General features: G+C 36.2%; 3 protein-coding genes across 7 annotated transcripts in view; 2 read left to right on the forward strand and 1 right to left on the reverse strand.

Moving 5' to 3' along the window:
• ralgds (ral guanine nucleotide dissociation stimulator) overlaps window positions 1-5,401 on the forward strand; it is a 34,756-nt gene extending 29,355 nt beyond the window's left edge. For all 4 annotated transcript variants that reach the window (XM_055167658.2, XM_055167657.2, XM_055167655.2 and 1 more), the window contains exons 14-17: window positions 72-146; window positions 1,791-2,057; window positions 2,151-2,265; window positions 3,198-5,401. In XM_055167658.2, the coding sequence (XP_055023633.2) occupies window positions 72-146; window positions 1,791-2,057; window positions 2,151-2,265; window positions 3,198-3,373 (633 nt within the window). In that variant the 3' untranslated portion in view covers window positions 3,374-5,401. The remainder of the gene's footprint in view (window positions 1-71; window positions 147-1,790; window positions 2,058-2,150; window positions 2,266-3,197) is intronic.
• Window positions 5,402-6,572: 1,171 nt separating this feature from the next.
• On the forward strand, window positions 6,573-10,520 carry smarcb1a (SWI/SNF related BAF chromatin remodeling complex subunit B1a). 2 transcript variants are annotated; one of them, XM_073867750.1, is made up of 9 exons: window positions 6,573-6,729; window positions 6,952-7,063; window positions 7,182-7,311; window positions 7,430-7,567; window positions 7,679-7,805; window positions 7,915-8,082; window positions 8,368-8,558; window positions 9,830-9,961; window positions 10,098-10,520. In XM_073867750.1, exons 1-9 carry the CDS (start codon window positions 6,631-6,633, stop codon window positions 10,135-10,137), a joined length of 1,137 nt encoding a protein of 378 aa, XP_073723851.1. In that variant the 5' UTR covers window positions 6,573-6,630; the 3' UTR covers window positions 10,138-10,520. The 2 variants fall into 2 exon arrangements, with proteins under 2 accessions (XP_073723851.1, XP_073723852.1); XM_073867751.1 differs by having other exon boundaries at window positions 7,203-7,311.
• Window positions 10,521-12,002: 1,482 nt separating this feature from the next.
• Window positions 12,003-16,138, reverse strand: part of mmp11a (matrix metallopeptidase 11a) — a 28,345-nt gene continuing 24,209 nt past the window's right edge. The window contains exons 9-15 of the mRNA XM_073867385.1: window positions 15,952-16,063; window positions 15,471-15,536; window positions 15,306-15,379; window positions 15,027-15,120; window positions 12,890-13,085; window positions 12,598-12,688; window positions 12,003-12,523 (exon numbers count right to left, since the gene is read on the reverse strand). Coding sequence (XP_073723486.1) covers window positions 12,406-12,523; window positions 12,598-12,688; window positions 12,890-13,085; window positions 15,027-15,120; window positions 15,306-15,379; window positions 15,471-15,536; window positions 15,952-16,063 — 751 coding nt within the window. The 3' untranslated portion in view covers window positions 12,003-12,405. The remainder of the gene's footprint in view (window positions 12,524-12,597; window positions 12,689-12,889; window positions 13,086-15,026; window positions 15,121-15,305; window positions 15,380-15,470; window positions 15,537-15,951; window positions 16,064-16,138) is intronic.

A 16,138-nucleotide genomic window follows, 5' to 3' on the forward strand; every position in this document is an offset into this window, starting at 1 on the left:
TTAGTTTTAGTAAACACCTAAAAATTCTGTATGTACTAAATACTGTATATTAACTGTATATTTTTCTCCAGACATCTACACCAACTGTGAAGCACTCTATATTAACCTCAGATACAGGGGAGCTTGCGTCTGATTCCTCTTCTAAGGTATTTTTGACTTTCTAGAGCACAGTTTGTCATATGTATGCAACATCAACACTTTATCCTGATGTTTCCATGTCAGTTGGGTTGAAGCACCACCTAGTGGTCAAAGGTTACATGGTTTAATTTAGGCAAGTAAAACAAACTGATTTTATGATTTTATTTTGCTTGATATATTTTATCATTGTTTAAAATGTTAACATACATAAAAGAAGCCAAGCTAATATAAAAATGGGTCAGTGACAAAAACGGTTTGGCAAGATGAGAAATTCAAAAATCCTTAAAAAATCTGTTTTAAAAGCACGCAGCAGGTTTATTTCAATGCAAATATTGTATTTATGTTAATTTTATGCAATAAAAAATTACATTTGCACCATTTTATGAAAGTTAAGACTAATGGACCTGAAAATGTCAAATGGTTTAACTGCCAATATTGCCAAATATTAAATATTTTAATAGAAATATTAAATATTGTATCCACCTTGATGGCATATAAGCGTAAGCGTAAAAAAAGTTAAATAAAATTTTATTAGTTATTTCTAAATGTACATTTTAATGCGTTTTTGTAATATTTGTCCTGAAATATGCTGAAAACAGCTTTGTTTTCTAAATAATCTTTGACAAATGATGTAAAAATTTATGTAAAAAAATCATATTACACTAAACTAGATGTTAATATTTTTTTCCCACATTTCTTAATTAATATATTTATATTTTCATTTTAAAAAAATACTAGTCCCAGACCGGTTACACCACATTGACATTTTTGCAATTATCCCCCAAATATTCTTTCAAAATTAAATAAAACCAGAAATTTTAGACTTGGTCCTCAAAAAAAAAAAATGTATGCAAGTAATCTGCAAATTTATTTTGAAATGTTACTCTTTTACATGTAATTGAACCATACAGACACAAAATAATTAACGTCATCTCATTGACCCAAATATGTAATAAATAAATATTAAAATTTAGACTATTAGAATGTGTTTGGTGTACAACTCAGAGTCTCCGTGGGGGCAACCAGAAGATTTTAAGGGGTCCCCAGAAAATTTTAAGAGAAACAAAAATTCAAAACGTCCACTGTGTAGCCAATTATTTAAGTTTGTAAACAATTTGCTGTTTTTATAAAATATCAAAATTACTATTTATTTAACACGGTTTAAATGTTACTTTACACAAAATATGAATGTATGGATATATTTTAGGAAAGGGGTCACTGCTATCTTAGTTTACCACTAAGAGGGCCATGACCCTGTGGAATCCAGGCTAAAATCTCAAAATAAATGTAATGAGATTATGAGCATCACATTTTTGTTTAATCTCTGTCTTTACATTGATTTCAATCTTTGACATGGCCTTACTCATTCAGTATTAAAGATATCAAGGTTATATTTTCAGAATTATGTGTGTTATTTACGTTGTATTGGATGATTTTATATAGAAAGTATTTATAGAATAAATCACATAATATAATATTATATCTATAGTATATAATAAATAACAAAAATGACTTTAGCTGGGTTTTCACAGACTGCTCACAAATGTGCTCAACATTATCGCGTGTGTGTGTTATTGGTGGTCTCCCCCATAACTATTCATTGTAGCTATATTTATGCTTGATTACATTTGACATTTTTCTCTATCTTCCAGCTTTGGGAATCACCCACCGCTTCATCTTTAGAGGCGTCTGGAACATGTTTGGGACTGGAGTGTGGCTCCACCAGTTCCACCTCCTCTTCCTCATCTTCATTCTCCACCTCTGGTGGGCAGCCGTTCCACTTCCACAAGCGTTCCATCTCGGGTGTTTCCGATTACTCGTCTCTCTCGCTGCCGCTGTACAACCAGCAGGCGAATGACTGCTGTATCATCCGAGTTAGTCTTGATGAGGAAAATGGAAACATGTACAAAAGCATCCTGGTGAGTGAGAAAAGTGCATAATGGGATGTGTGATAAAGGACAGTTTTAGTAAGTTGCGGGATGTATAATTATATGAATCCTCATGTACTTCAGGTGACCAGCCAAGATAAAACACCGGGTGTTATAAGGAAAGCCATGGCCAAGCACAACCTGGACAACGAGAAGTCAGAAGACTATGAACTGTTACAGAGAGTCTCAAAGCAGAAAGGTAAAAAAAATCACATTGCATATAAATTACCTTTAAGGAAAACACCACCGTTTTTCAATGTTTTCCTATGTTCTTACCTCAACTTAGATGAATTAATACATACCTATCCTTTTTCACTTTTAATCTTTGTACAGCGCGTTGTGAATGTGTTAGCATTTAGTCTAGCCCCATTCATTCCTTAGGATCCAAACAGGGATTCATTTAGAAGCCACCAAACACTTCCATGTTTTCCTTATTTAAAGACTCTTACATGAGTAGTTACATGAGTAACTATGGTGGCACAAAATAAAACTTTAGTTTGGAGCCATAGGAATGAATGGGGCTAGGCTAAATGCTAACACATTCAAGCGCTGTACAAAGATTAAGTGCACGCATTAAAAAAAGATAGGTATGTATTAATTCATCTAAGTTGTGGTAAGAACATAGTAAAATACAAAAAAATTGTGGTGTTTTCCTTTAAAGAGATAGTTCACTCAAAAATTTAAACTTTATCATTATTTACTTACCCTCATTTCATTTATATCCCCCAATGTCTTTGTTTGGTCTTCAGAACCCAAACTCAGATTTTTTAAAAGTGTTGTTCTGATTTTTTTTTTTTGTTCTTATGGGAGTGGATGGAGACCACCTCGGCCCCCATCCACTCCAATAGTAACCAGAAAACGCTTCAAAATGACCCAAAAGTGTTAAATAAATAACTCCTCTCGACTTTATACATTTTATTTTAAATGTCCTGAAGTCATTTACTCTTCTACTTTCTTGTTGTGAATATCGCTGTTGTTTCAGTTGTTTCATCCTAAAACTGCATATACAACAGTTCAGGCACTGCATTGAAATGTTTTTATTTTTAGGTAAGCAGAGAGACTAAAAGAATAATTTCAGATAAGCCATGTTGATATTTTAAACCTTAATATGTGTTACATTTTACCCCACAGAACTCAAAATCCCAGATAACGGAAATGTTTTCTACGCCATGAACTCATCTGCCAACTATGACTTCCTGCTAAGGAAACGTGGTGTTCCCAAAACCTGCAGATCAAAGAGCTCTCCTAGCCTAACTCTACCACGAATGAAGCAGAAGGGGTTTAAAATACCCAAGGGCTTCTTCTGAAACCTTACGTGGCGCTGTTTGGGTTTTGGAGATTAGCAAGAGTCACTTTATTAACCCCAACAGTATTATCTGGATCTTTAATCCAATGTTTTATGGATTATTCGATTAGAGAGATCGCTGCTTGTTCCAAATGGATGCTACCCCTGTGTTTTCTTTCACTATGGACTATGTGACAGATACAAGGCCACTGTGGTTCATGCAAAGTTTGCCTTAAGACTGCACGTGAGAGCCACACTGTGAGAGAAACATTTTCTTAAGCGAATGCAGTCGTTCATGCATGAGCACACTACATTTAAACAAACATTGTAAGCACTTTAGAACTTTAAGAGATTTGTGGAGAGCATGTGAGAGCTGATGTGGTCCTTTTATTTCAAATATGGATTTCATCTTCAGACAGGCTCTCCACCTGGACTCAATGCTAGCAAAAATGTTACCACAGTCCCTCGGATCTTAGGGCCGCTGTTGGTATAGCTACAGTATTATATGTACAGTATAAGTCTTTGGTTATTATTCTTTTATTTGTCTGTTTGTACTGTCGTTCTTACTGTTTAGTACTGTGTCCTGCTTCATGCTTTCTTATAGATGGCACTTGACTGATCGTAGCCTGAAAATAACCTGTGTCGCAAACAGAGATTACAAAAACAAACACACTGGAAATTATATGGTTTTACTGAGACGTTTTGGGTAAAAAGTAATCAGCTTCTCTGAGGGACAAAATATAGGGACAAAGTATTGCATAGCAACAGAGTAATAATAGTACTAAAGTTGGAACTAAACAGATTGAGTAATCCAAACCTCAGCAAGGAATATATGAAAACTGGTTTTTAAATACAGGTCAAAAATACAGAACTGAGACAAACCTCAAGTGAGCTTACTAAAATAATTTTGTTAGTATCCCAACATAGAGAAAAGGCAGAGATGATACTGCACATTGTTTGTGCATGCCAATGCCCTCTGGTGGTCAGTTTTTTCTTGTGACAAGCTGTCAGGTTACTATTGGATAACAGACTCGAAGGATTCTCTTTTGACTGCTACCTGACTGCTGGTTACCTTTACAGTAAAGGTGTCACAAAGTCACATTTGGGCATGAGGAGATGACAGGTCTGAGGTGCAGGATTTACAGTGTTATTTTTGGTTATTAAATAACCATTTTAATGCTTTTCAAGGAATGTAAATTGGAAATATTCAGTGACAGAGAAGGAGTAATTTTAATTAGCAAGATGCCAATGCCAAAGCTTTTCTTACCTTGTCTTTTCGATGTTGTCCTCTTTTGATTGTCATGTGTTTAAACATGTTAATGTCTACAGGAAGTATTTCCTTGTTTGTACCAAACACTGTGAATGTGGCGTTACCATGCTAAGCCTTTTTGCATTGTGAGCTAAAACCATGAGTGCTTTCTGGCCAATAATTAATTACATTAATTAAGCGGTCACTGTATGATGTGTAGAAAAATTGTGGGGATGTTTTTTTCCCACCAGATCTGAGATCTGTTTACTCAGTTGTATGTATGTTTGCGTGCGTGCACGCGTGTGCATGTGTGTGTGTGCTTTAATTTGAAAGGAATGAAAGTGAGTGGTGTTGGTGCTTTTCATGCTATTTATGCCAACTATTTGATTTAACTGGACCTAAATATAGATTGTGTTCAATGTATGATTTAAAAGATGCATGACATTATATTGCAATAGTGATTTACCCATAGATAAATCTTAATGAATTTCACCTTGACATGCTGTCAGGAAACTACAAAAACTAAAGTAAATTTGTATTGCCTGCAGCTTGATATTCAACATGTGCCATATCTGGACTTATTTTATGTTTGTCTGTCTTTGTATGTCTGAACCTAACTCTGAATGTTAATGTTAAAGTCCAGTATGTGGCTTTGCCCAGTTTTTATTTATTAATATGGTTTTAATTGTTTTATTTATAATTGTTTCACTGTTGTGGAGATAAATTAATAAATGCACCTTTGTATGTACAAATAAACACTACTTTTTTAAGAACTTACAAATAAATGTTGAAATGTTAAGAGCCCAGTATTATGTTTCATTCACTAATTCGCCTGCACATTCAGATCTGAAAGATTAATGGTAAACGAACTTGGCTTGCTGTCCTCTGCACCTGAGCTCTGACCCTTCAGAGAGAGCGAAACCTGAGGCCCAAGTTCAACCCCTCTGCAACAGAACTACACGAAGTAAGAAAGGGAGGGATGCTGGGAAAATTGCAACTGGACACAGAGGCCTGAAGGCTGTCTTATATACGCCCATAATGATGATTGACAGGCCTGAATGTTTAGGCTCCTCCCAACCTACATTTAGAGCATTTATTTTTGATTTCAGCTAAATAGTATATTTTCTGTGTATATATTCACATTGCAGAAGCTCAGGAAAAAGTTGTTATTGTCTAAAATATAAGGTTATTTTATTCTTTCTATTGTTGGGCATGGTTCACTATTAGATTATTTCCTGCTTTGTTGGGGTAACATTCTATAGCTGTAAAATAATAATTATAATTTCTTAAATTGTGACACTGTCTGTCATGTCCAGTCTACTAATCTATTTATGAGATTAGGAACATCAAAGTTTGATTTCACTCATTTATTTTACTTTAATTTCATTATGTAGGATGATTTTATGTAGAAAACTTTTTTATGTAGTGAATAAAAAAATACTTTAGCTCGGTTCTCACAGTTTATTAGCAATAAAAAAAAGGAAATAGAAAAACAAAATGCAAAACATGGTACACTAATGTTTTTTGTTGATACTAAAATGATATAGTGAAATTAAAAATAAGTAAAAAATAAAAAAAACTGGTATGACATAATCGTACAAATAACTTTTAAGTCTTTACAAAAAGTACTAGTGCTTTTTTTATCAATCATATTCAACAATTTTTTACATTAGCCAGGAGATGAAAGAAAAAAATAATAAATTAAAACATGGAAATGCTTACATACATTAATAGATTTAACCGTTTTATTGTTTATCAGATTATAAATAGATGATGATAAAAATAATGTGAAGCAAAAAGGCTTGTTTGACTTCATGCGGCGCTGCAAGAATCGACAACCGGATGACGTCAAAGTACCGCGAGAGCGATTCGCGAACTCATACGGATGAGTGTACTTTTAAATCGCTCTCGCGGAACTTTGACGTCATCCGGCTGTCGGCTCTTGCAGGGCCGCATGAAGTCAAACAAGCATTAAGATAGCGATCCGCTTACGTCATTTTCCGGCGTCAGAAGTCGCATGACACCGGAATATGCTAACATTCAACATGGCGTTAAGCAAAACATACGGGCAAAAACCTATTAAATTTCAACTGGAGGAAGATGGAGACTTTTATATGATTGGATCAGAGGTTTGTGATTAAATGCACTTATATTGTTTAGGGTGATTTAGTTTGTATGTATGAACTAGCAAGTGTTTTCTATGGGTGCTAATACGTCGGCTAGCTAGCCAGCTATGCTTGTTTTCGTTTAGAATAAACCGAGTGATGCTGTTGATTGTGGTTTTCTTACAGTAGATGATTATTAAAATCATGATATTAAAAAACACTGTCTCTCTTATTTGTATGTTTTAGGTGGGAAATTACTTGCGTATGTTTAGGGGGTCTTTATATAAGAGATACCCTTCACTTTCAAGAAGACTAGCGACAGTAGAGGAAAGAAAGAAAATTGTAGCATCATCTCACGGTGAGTGTCGATTTAACTGCAAACTCCTTAAACCCTTAATAAAATGTTTACGAAATGTTCAAAGTAAGCCATGTCAACATGATGATTTCCTACGGTATAAGCGATTTTGTTGTGTTAGATCACGGTTACACCACTTTAGCCACCAGTGTGACGTTGTTGAAGGCTTCAGAAGTAGAGGAGATATTAGAGGGACATGACGAGAAGTATAAAGCTGTGTCCATCAGCACTGAGCCTCCAGCCTATCTCAGGTATACCATTTCTAACCCTTGATGTTTTGATATTCAATTTAATAATAACCTAAAAGGTACTTTTTTTGTGCTGTTGCGTAAAGCATATGTCTGTTTTACCCTTCGGTTTTCTTCAAAGGGAGCAGAAAGCCAAGAGAAACAGCCAGTGGGTGCCCACTCTACCCAACAGTTCCCACCACTTAGATGCTGTACCTTGCTCCACCACGATCAACCGCAACCGGATGGGACGTGACAAAAAAAGGACCTTCCCTCTCTGGTGATTTTATTTATAGCTTGACAACTTGTTTTTAGATTTCACAATTTAAAGGAATTAGCAGGATGTATTATTTTTGCTGTGTTGTAACTGTTCCCTAAATATGCTGTGCAGCTTTGATGACCACGATCCTGCTGTCATCCATGAGAATGCTACACAGGCTGAGGTCCTGGTGCCCATCCGCCTTGACATGGAGATTGATGGGCAGAAGCTGCGTGATGCTTTTACATGGAACATGAATGAGAAACTGTCCCTTACCCAAGCATCAATTAAAGAGTTATGTGTGCCGTGCCACTGTACCACAAGCATCATGTTACACAAACCAACAATTTTTTTCTTTCCCTCGAACAGAGAAACTGATGACCCCAGAGATGTTTGCTGAAATCTTATGTGATGATCTGGATCTTAGCCCCCTTACATTTGTTCCTGCCATTGCCTCAGCCATCAGACAGCAGATAGAGTCCTACCCCACAGACAGCATACTGGATGAGCAGATGGACCAGAGAGTCATCATCAATGTACCGCACATGCATTGCTCTTCTTGAAATCCAACACTGAACTTAATCATTCAAACTTCAATCAAACATTATACATGAAGTGTCCTTGATTGTAGCAACTCCATTTTCATAGCACATATCCATTAAACTTTCCCATTAATATTTTTTTGGGCCGTCTAGTAAAATACAAGCAAGTGTGGGATCCCTTTTGCTTGAATTAAATGGTCAGATCTGTAACGTCACAGACTTTTAAAGCCCATTGGAAAAATGTAATGACCATGAGTGCTGTTTTCTTTACCTTTGCAGTTAAACATACACGTTGGGAACATATCTCTGGTGGACCAGTTTGAATGGGACATGTCTGAGAAGGAGAACTCACCTGAGAAGTTTGCCCTAAAGCTGTGCTCTGAGCTTGGCCTTGGGGGAGAGTTCGTCACCACTATTGCATATAGCATTCGTGGCCAACTTAGCTGGCATCAAAGAACCTATGCCTTCAGGTAAAAACACACAAACAGTCAAAACTTGCACTGGCTTACTCTGGCCACGCATGATTTGTTTTAAGACATTCTTGATTGTTTTTTTCCAGCATAAGAAATATTGGGGTGAATGTAGAGCACACTGTTTTTAATGATTTGTCTGGTCTCAACAAATTTCAAAATACTTGGCATTACAAGGGGTGGATTTCTAAGCGCAATCTCTGTTTGTTATGCTTTACAATTATTATTATGATTATTACTATTATTACAATAATACAATAATTTTTGGCTTTGTAAATGCCTTCAGAAACTGGGCAGCACACATTAAATGACTCGAGGGACCTCTATCAATTCATTCTTTGTTATTCTAAAAATCACAAAACATGAAACGCCCTTATTATACACTACATGATCCTCTTTGAAATCTGACCTCTTATAACTGCAGGCTTGGTGGCAAATTGCTGAATATCCCTAACTAAAAATTGTGCTAAATGTCTTTTGTAGGACAGCCTTCAGACTTCCACTTTTTTTGACAATATGCTAATTTTCCAGCTCCCCTAGAGTAAAATATTCGATTTTTACCGTTTCGGAATCCATTCAGCTGATCTCGTTGTCTGGCACTACCACTTTTAGCATAGCTTAGCACAATCCATTGAATCTGATTAGACCATTAGCATCACGCTAAAAAATAACAAAAGAGTTTCAATATTTTTCCTATTTAAAACTTGACTCTTCTGTAGTTACATCGTGTACAAAAACCGATGGAAAATTAAAAGTTGACATTTTCTAGTCCGATATGGTTAGGAACTATACTCTCATTCTGGCGTAATACTCAGTGACTTTGCTGCTGTAACATGGCTGCAGGAGGCGCAATGATATTACGCAGCAGCAAAAATAGTCCCCCTTAGTATCTTTCAATAGAAGGGGACTATTTTCGGGCACTGCGTAATATCATTAAAAATCAAATGTTTAACTCTAGGGGATATTTTCAAAAAAAGTGGAGTGTCCCTTTAAAAAAACATTGTTTGTAAAAAAAGCCTCTGTTTGTATTAATAAAGAGGTTAAAGGGGTGTTTTTTAGATTTAACTTGCATTTTAAACTTTCCCCAAGTTGGCCATCTCAGATTTGATTTCAGACAATGTTGTAGTGTCTGGGACTTATGAAACTCATCAAAAAGGTCATGTGTTTCTTGCAGGGGAGTTTATTTTTTATTTCTAGCCTTACTCATAAGCTTATGCCAATAAATCTGACCTCTCATAGTCACATAGTCCCTATGTTATGTCTCTTTGCAGTGAGAACCCTCTCCCCACAGTGGAGATTGCCATCAGAAACACAGGTGATGCTGACCAGTGGTGTCCTTTACTTGAGACACTGACGGATGCTGAGATGGAGAAGAAGATCAGGGACCAGGACAGAAACACAAGGTAGGAAAACAGACTGCCTCTCAAATACTACTAGGTTGTTCGCCCCTTAGCAGTAGTGTACCGATATGGCAAGCCATATTATACAATGTTGTATAACTTTCAACGCAGACTGTTCACAATTTTTTTTGTGTTCCAGGCGAATGAGGCGACTTGCAAACACAGCCCCAGCATGGTGAAGAAAACTACACGCTCCCACAACTGTACAAACCTAAAGAGAGCAAATGCCAATAGAATACAGCATTACTGACATTAAGACAGAGACATTCCATTTGCCGGTCCTGAAGGCTTTGACTTTTCTCTTGGTTGGTCCCGGTCCAGTCCCTTCAGATTTGAGCAACCCAATATTTCCTGGAAACTAAAGAAACATCTGCTTCAGTCTGGCTTACTCACTATGTCGTGACCCTTCCCTCCACCCAGTGTCTATCAGCTTGAGAGACAATATCTGTCCTGAAATGTTGAGAGTATTTTGAGGTGTCTTATTTGTCTTGTTTTGTGTTTGTGTATAGATGCCATTTTTGTAAACAGTGTGCTTTTAAATAAAATGATTAAGGAAAATGTTTTTCTGTCATTGTTTTGTTTGTTTGTTGTGCAATTCAACTCGAAATTCACTTCTGCAAGTATAGGCCATATGGGGCAACCAGGGCTAAGTGTCCTGCTTAAAGGAACACGTCGACTTTTTGGGACTTTAGCTTATTCACCGTATCACCCAGAGTAAGATAAGTCCATACATACCTTTTTCATCTCTGTGCGTGCTGTAACTCTGTCTGACGCACCCATCGCTAGCCTAGCTTAGCACAAAGACTTGAAGTAAATGGCTCCAGCTAGCATAATGCTCCCAATAAGTGACAAAATAACACAGACATTTTCCCATTTATATGTTGTGATTTGTATAGTCACAGCGTGTACAAATAACAAGGTCATTTGAGACACAGATATCTTTTAATCATATACATACTAGGAACTACACTCTCAGAAGGCAAAACACTGCTACTTGGGGAGAGTGATTAGCGCAAACTCTCTGCTCCCAACCACGGGGCTTCTCAGATGCTGTGAGCAAATCACTGAAGTAGCAGTGAGTTTATTCTGAGAATACAGTTTCCAGTATGTATACGATTAAAAGATAGCTATGTCTCATATGACCTTGTTATTGTGACTATACAAATCACAACATATAAATAGAAAAATGTTAGCGTTATTTTGTCACTTACTGGGAGAAGTTTGCTAGGCGGAGCCATTTACTTCCAGTCTTTGTGCTAAGCTAGGCTAGCGGTGGGTGTGTCAGAGTTATGGCTCGCACGGAGATGGAAAAGTTATGTATGGCCTTATCCAACTCTGGAGGATCTGGTGAATAAAGCTAAAGTTCCAATAAGTTGGCATGTTCCTTAAGGTATAAAAATGTAATCTGTAATCTTGCAATCTTTGCATCGCTGGCTCAGATCAGCTATTTGCATCTCACTTGAGAAGCAATCGATGCTTTAGATATAAAAATATGACCTATATTTTATTCTAGAGCAAAAAAATAGAAGAAATCCCACAATCAACCTGATTGTAAATATTACAAGTTTTTATTAATAATCAGCCGTGTGTTAACAGTCAAAAAAGCCCATAAAGGTTCTTACAAATGTATGCTTTTGCAGGAAAACAGTCTCATCCTGAAAACAATTCATCTCTAACTGTTTTGAAACACAAAGCCTTTTTGCATTTTGCCTTGGCACTGCAATAACAAAGGCTGTTAAACTGCATAGTCTGCAATTCAATTTGCCATTTCAGATAGTTGGCACGTTTGTGAATGTGTCCACCTCCATCAGTACCCTGTGCCAGTGGTTCCCCAACTTTTTCACTTCAAGGCCCGCTAGTTGCCCACAACAATATTTGAAGGCCCCCCACCCAGTTAATTTTTCCAAATAAAATTAACTAGAGCTTGGAATGACTAGACAGATATTCGCTATTAAATGGCAAAGAAAAAGTAAAAAACTGTCCTATTCTATCCTTCATCGAGATAAAATAGTTGGATGAATAATTTTACTTTAAACTCGGTTGCTGACATTAAAAAGCCACCATTGCTTTGTAATTTATTATAAGAAAACAGCAATTGTTTAAACCATGTGGTGTGAACGAACACAGAAAGCCATTGTTATTGCAAAACAAAACCACAAAGGAATACTTGTTTGTTTGTAATGTGCATGGAACACAAAACTGTGATCTGTTACACCAAGGCACTAAGGTGGCCTAATGTCAACGTGGCCATAGTCCACAATGCAACCGTCTCTCTCTCTGATGCACAGTGCAACCAAATACACCATCCCTTTAACAAGGAGAGATTACATATTCTGCTTTAAAAAACTCCTTTACAAACAAACTTCCTTAAATAAAACAATGAGGTGACCCTTAAATGTATGGCCACATTTAGTGCTGTCTGTTAATCGTTGTGGTATTGGATTCTTCTAATCTTCTTGTTGAGGGTCTTCCCCATTTTGACCTTGTCTGGTATCCTCTCTCTCTACATCTTCTGGAAGAGGGAAATAGTTGGGATCTTCCGGAGGTGCGTCAAACAGAGCTCGACTGTGGAACATAAATGAATACTTAGAAAGATTTAGCTTAATGTTGATGAACAAAGACATATAACTCATACTCACAAAATTCCAGGTGTGGCAAGAAGTTTTCTGCCTCCTGGCTGGTTAGGAAAGACATCCTCCAGAAAGTAGTAGATATGTCCTACACCAATTCCTGAAGAAAACAATGTATTCTTTGGCATTTACATTAGATTTGTTTACAAGGTTCCAGACAAATGAGGCTTTACGCTTTAAATTATTTGCAGAATCTCATTGTGACATTTGGCTTTAGGTACTGCAATGTTTTATTAGAATTTTACTTTTTTGGGGAAAACCATGAAAAGTCACCTCTTCGAAAGATAATAAGTTCACATACCCAGGAGATCAATAACAATGGAGTTGCCAAGCAACAGTGAGAATCCCATGAGCACCCAGGGAAGGAATGGGGCTTGGAAGTTGAGTAGGCCAAAGAAATTCATACGAATGTAAGGGTTTCTTCTACTCCACACGTAAACCAGCATGATGGTAAAGGCCTGTCCTAAGAAGAACAGGTTGGCAAACAACCCGAAGAGCTATAGATATTAAAGTTAAAGATGAAACACAGCTACAGAGAGAAGTCTTTAAATCTTACAAAAAAAAAGCATGAGAAGATACATATTGCTCACTTATATACATCAGGGGTATTAGCAGGAACCTGACAATACGATGAAAATCATGTCAATATCTATAGACGGTTTCATCGAACACACGTGCGGTGATGCGACTACGCGTCTGGTCGGAACTTTACTTCCGGTTTCTGTTTGTTTAATGGTCTGACTGGTTGCTAAACTGAACTCTTGAACAAATACCTTGTCGAAAATAACACATTTTTTGGTTTCCTAGGTAATCTACGTTTTGTTTATTTGCCGGTTATATAAATAAACTACTTTAAAAGGACTTTGTTGTAATTTATTCTTAGCGGAGTTTACCGGAAGTTACGTGTTTTCCACAAAAGCTGCTTGTTTTTGTTGTTACTGCTGAAACCGTCTGTCCACCTGTTTCTTGATGTAAATGTGGGCGATGCGATCTTTGAGCTTTCCTGTTTATGACTTCCGGTAAACCACTAAAGTTAATGATAGTCTTTTGCGAAGGACACAAGTGTGCCGTTTTGAGTTAAGGTTTTTTATGAAATCTGGGAAGACCGACATAATTTGTGCATTTAGGGGTTGCCATAATAGCTAATACAAACGCAGTAAATCTCTACAAAACATTTGTTTTAACCATAATACAAGGTGTTTGTGATGCACATGCACTCATGATCTGTATTTAAAAATCCATTCAGTAAAACCTTTCATAGAAACTGCCAGTTAGCAGTTAATACAATAATTGTTTAAAAACAACTAATATTATGCTGATAATAATATGCTGATTTATTTATTTTGCTACTATATATTATTACAAAAATGCGATAACAGTAAAGAAAATATACGATATAATCTGCTTAGTTTATGTTTATAATAGTTCGCAATGTGTTTGTGCGCACTTTTGTTATGTTTTAAATGAAAAGGCAAATACTTTAAAAAGTAAGAAAATAATTTCATAAGCTAATGTCTCCACCTGTGTAAGAAGCGATGTAATAATTTATTCATAAAACGAAAACAATACTCAATAAATGTAGTTATGTTTTTTATTATAATGTGTTGAATGAGAAAGATACTGCTGACTGTGTCGGGCCGCGTAAATGCCGACGTGTCGCTATAAACGAGTCCATTAAAAATTGCAGTTTAAAAAAACTCACACCAGAGGGACAGTTGTGACATTTTAAACCAGCCCCTGAAACATTAAAAACACAAAGTCTTGGTAAATTCCATGTACAAAGACTTGCCTGACCATCCCATTCTAAAGATACTGGTATGTCTCTGTGCTTTTATATTTGCACATTTAAGACCCGTCACCTCCGATCAACAACATGAAATGATTGAATATATCTTCATATATCAAGCCACTTCTTCATTTCATCCTCACACTGGTTCATACATGGCAGGTGTACTTAAATCATGTTTTATGCGTGCTCACACTACACTGTTTTCTACCGGCTGGATATTGAACCAGAAGTCTCGCACCGGAAAGGAAATACGTCACATCACTTACTTCTGCGTTCGAGAAAAAGGTGGATAGAGCACTGTGAAGTAAAATAGTATAATTATAACAAACCCTCTCTATTTACATCTAAAGGATTTTTTGTAAGATTATATGAGCTAAAAATATGAAGTTTTACAGCGCTGTGACAGTCATAACTTTATTGCTGTTTATTAAATTGTAATAAATAATAACACTTAATAATTATACTAATGAGGGTAGATACATTTTTACATTTATCTAGTGAAATAGTGAAAAATGTATCTATATTCTAAAACTTTAATTGACCTGATGAAGATTTCAGTTTGGCTGGACTTTGTCAATTCATGTTTATTCATAAAACATATTTAAAAAACGCAGAAGTGTGTAGAAATTTGATGAATTATTAAGGATACAGTTATGAGGAAACCACCAAATAGGAACATGTAGACAAAGTCTGCCGTCCTTCCGCGAAAGGAGCCTTCCTCCAGCATCCGGCAATAGCGATATCTGCTTAGTCAAGGACATAAACTGAGATCTGAAATACAACACACAGCTGCACAAGAGTGACTGTTATGTAAAGCAGACATAATATGAAACTCTGTGAATGTTTTCGTACATTTGTGTGCACACTTCCTGAGAAAACCACAAACAATTTTACAAACAACCTATAATGTGAAATTTGTAGAGGATACAAAAAAATCATGTTGAACAAAAAGCTGAATCCAAGGGGTCCGAAAAACAAGAAGTTTGTGATCAGTCGCCATACCTGGACAAAAGAAACACACATGACATAATAAAACATTACACACTCGTGATTTATTTTTTAGAAAAACATTTAACTTTTGAACTAAACTAACCTGGTATCGCCTTAATATCAGGTCAGGGTTAAAATATAGTTGAAAGGGTGTGATGAACTCAAGTTGCTGAAATTAATAAAACAAAACAATGTAATCCACATAAAGAATATCTTCAATTAAGTGTGCAATCACAAAGTTTATACAGTATATATACTGACATATAATGGCTCTTTAAATAATTCACATACATTGTATCATAAATGCAATCCCACATGAAAAAAACAAGTATACTTTAGGATTTACTACTGTGTACTATGGTAAATTGTAGTATACTATACGGTACTTTCTTATGTATGCTATATCATTCTGTAGTACTGTATTAACTATAGTGAAAAACAGTAGTAAATAATGTAGTATACTTATGGTAACAATAATAATAATGGTAAACAGTATCTATGAATTTACAACAGTAAATACTAGAGTAGTCTGCAGTATTTATCACAGTTAATTTAGACACATGTTACAGATGAGTGACACTCACCACAGCAGCTGTAGTCAGGACGCACGCAGTCGTGTACGCTCGCGTGACAGCTGGGATCTGCATGTACTCCTGTGTCACACTGTTTGCCATGATCTTTACACTCTTCTTCACTCTTCAACTTAGCACGTGTATCCGTATGGTCGCTTTACACCATGATATTTCAAAACATTGACGCTGAACAGCCATC

This window comes from Misgurnus anguillicaudatus, chromosome 5 (genome assembly GCF_027580225.2).
Source record: "Misgurnus anguillicaudatus chromosome 5, ASM2758022v2, whole genome shotgun sequence".
In the NCBI taxonomy this organism is placed as follows: domain Eukaryota; kingdom Metazoa; phylum Chordata; class Actinopteri; order Cypriniformes; family Cobitidae; genus Misgurnus; species Misgurnus anguillicaudatus.

Coding starts and splice junctions, on each gene's coding strand:
- smarcb1a (XM_073867750.1), top strand. CDS start 6,631: ATGCTAACATTCAACATGGCGTTAAGCAAAACATACGGGCAAAAACCT. Junction 7,064..7,181: donor AATTGTAGCATCATCTCACG/GTGAGTGTCGAT, acceptor TTGTTGTGTTAG/ATCACGGTTACACCACTTTA. Junction 7,312..7,429: donor GAGCCTCCAGCCTATCTCAG/GTATACCATTTC, acceptor TTTTCTTCAAAG/GGAGCAGAAAGCCAAGAGAA.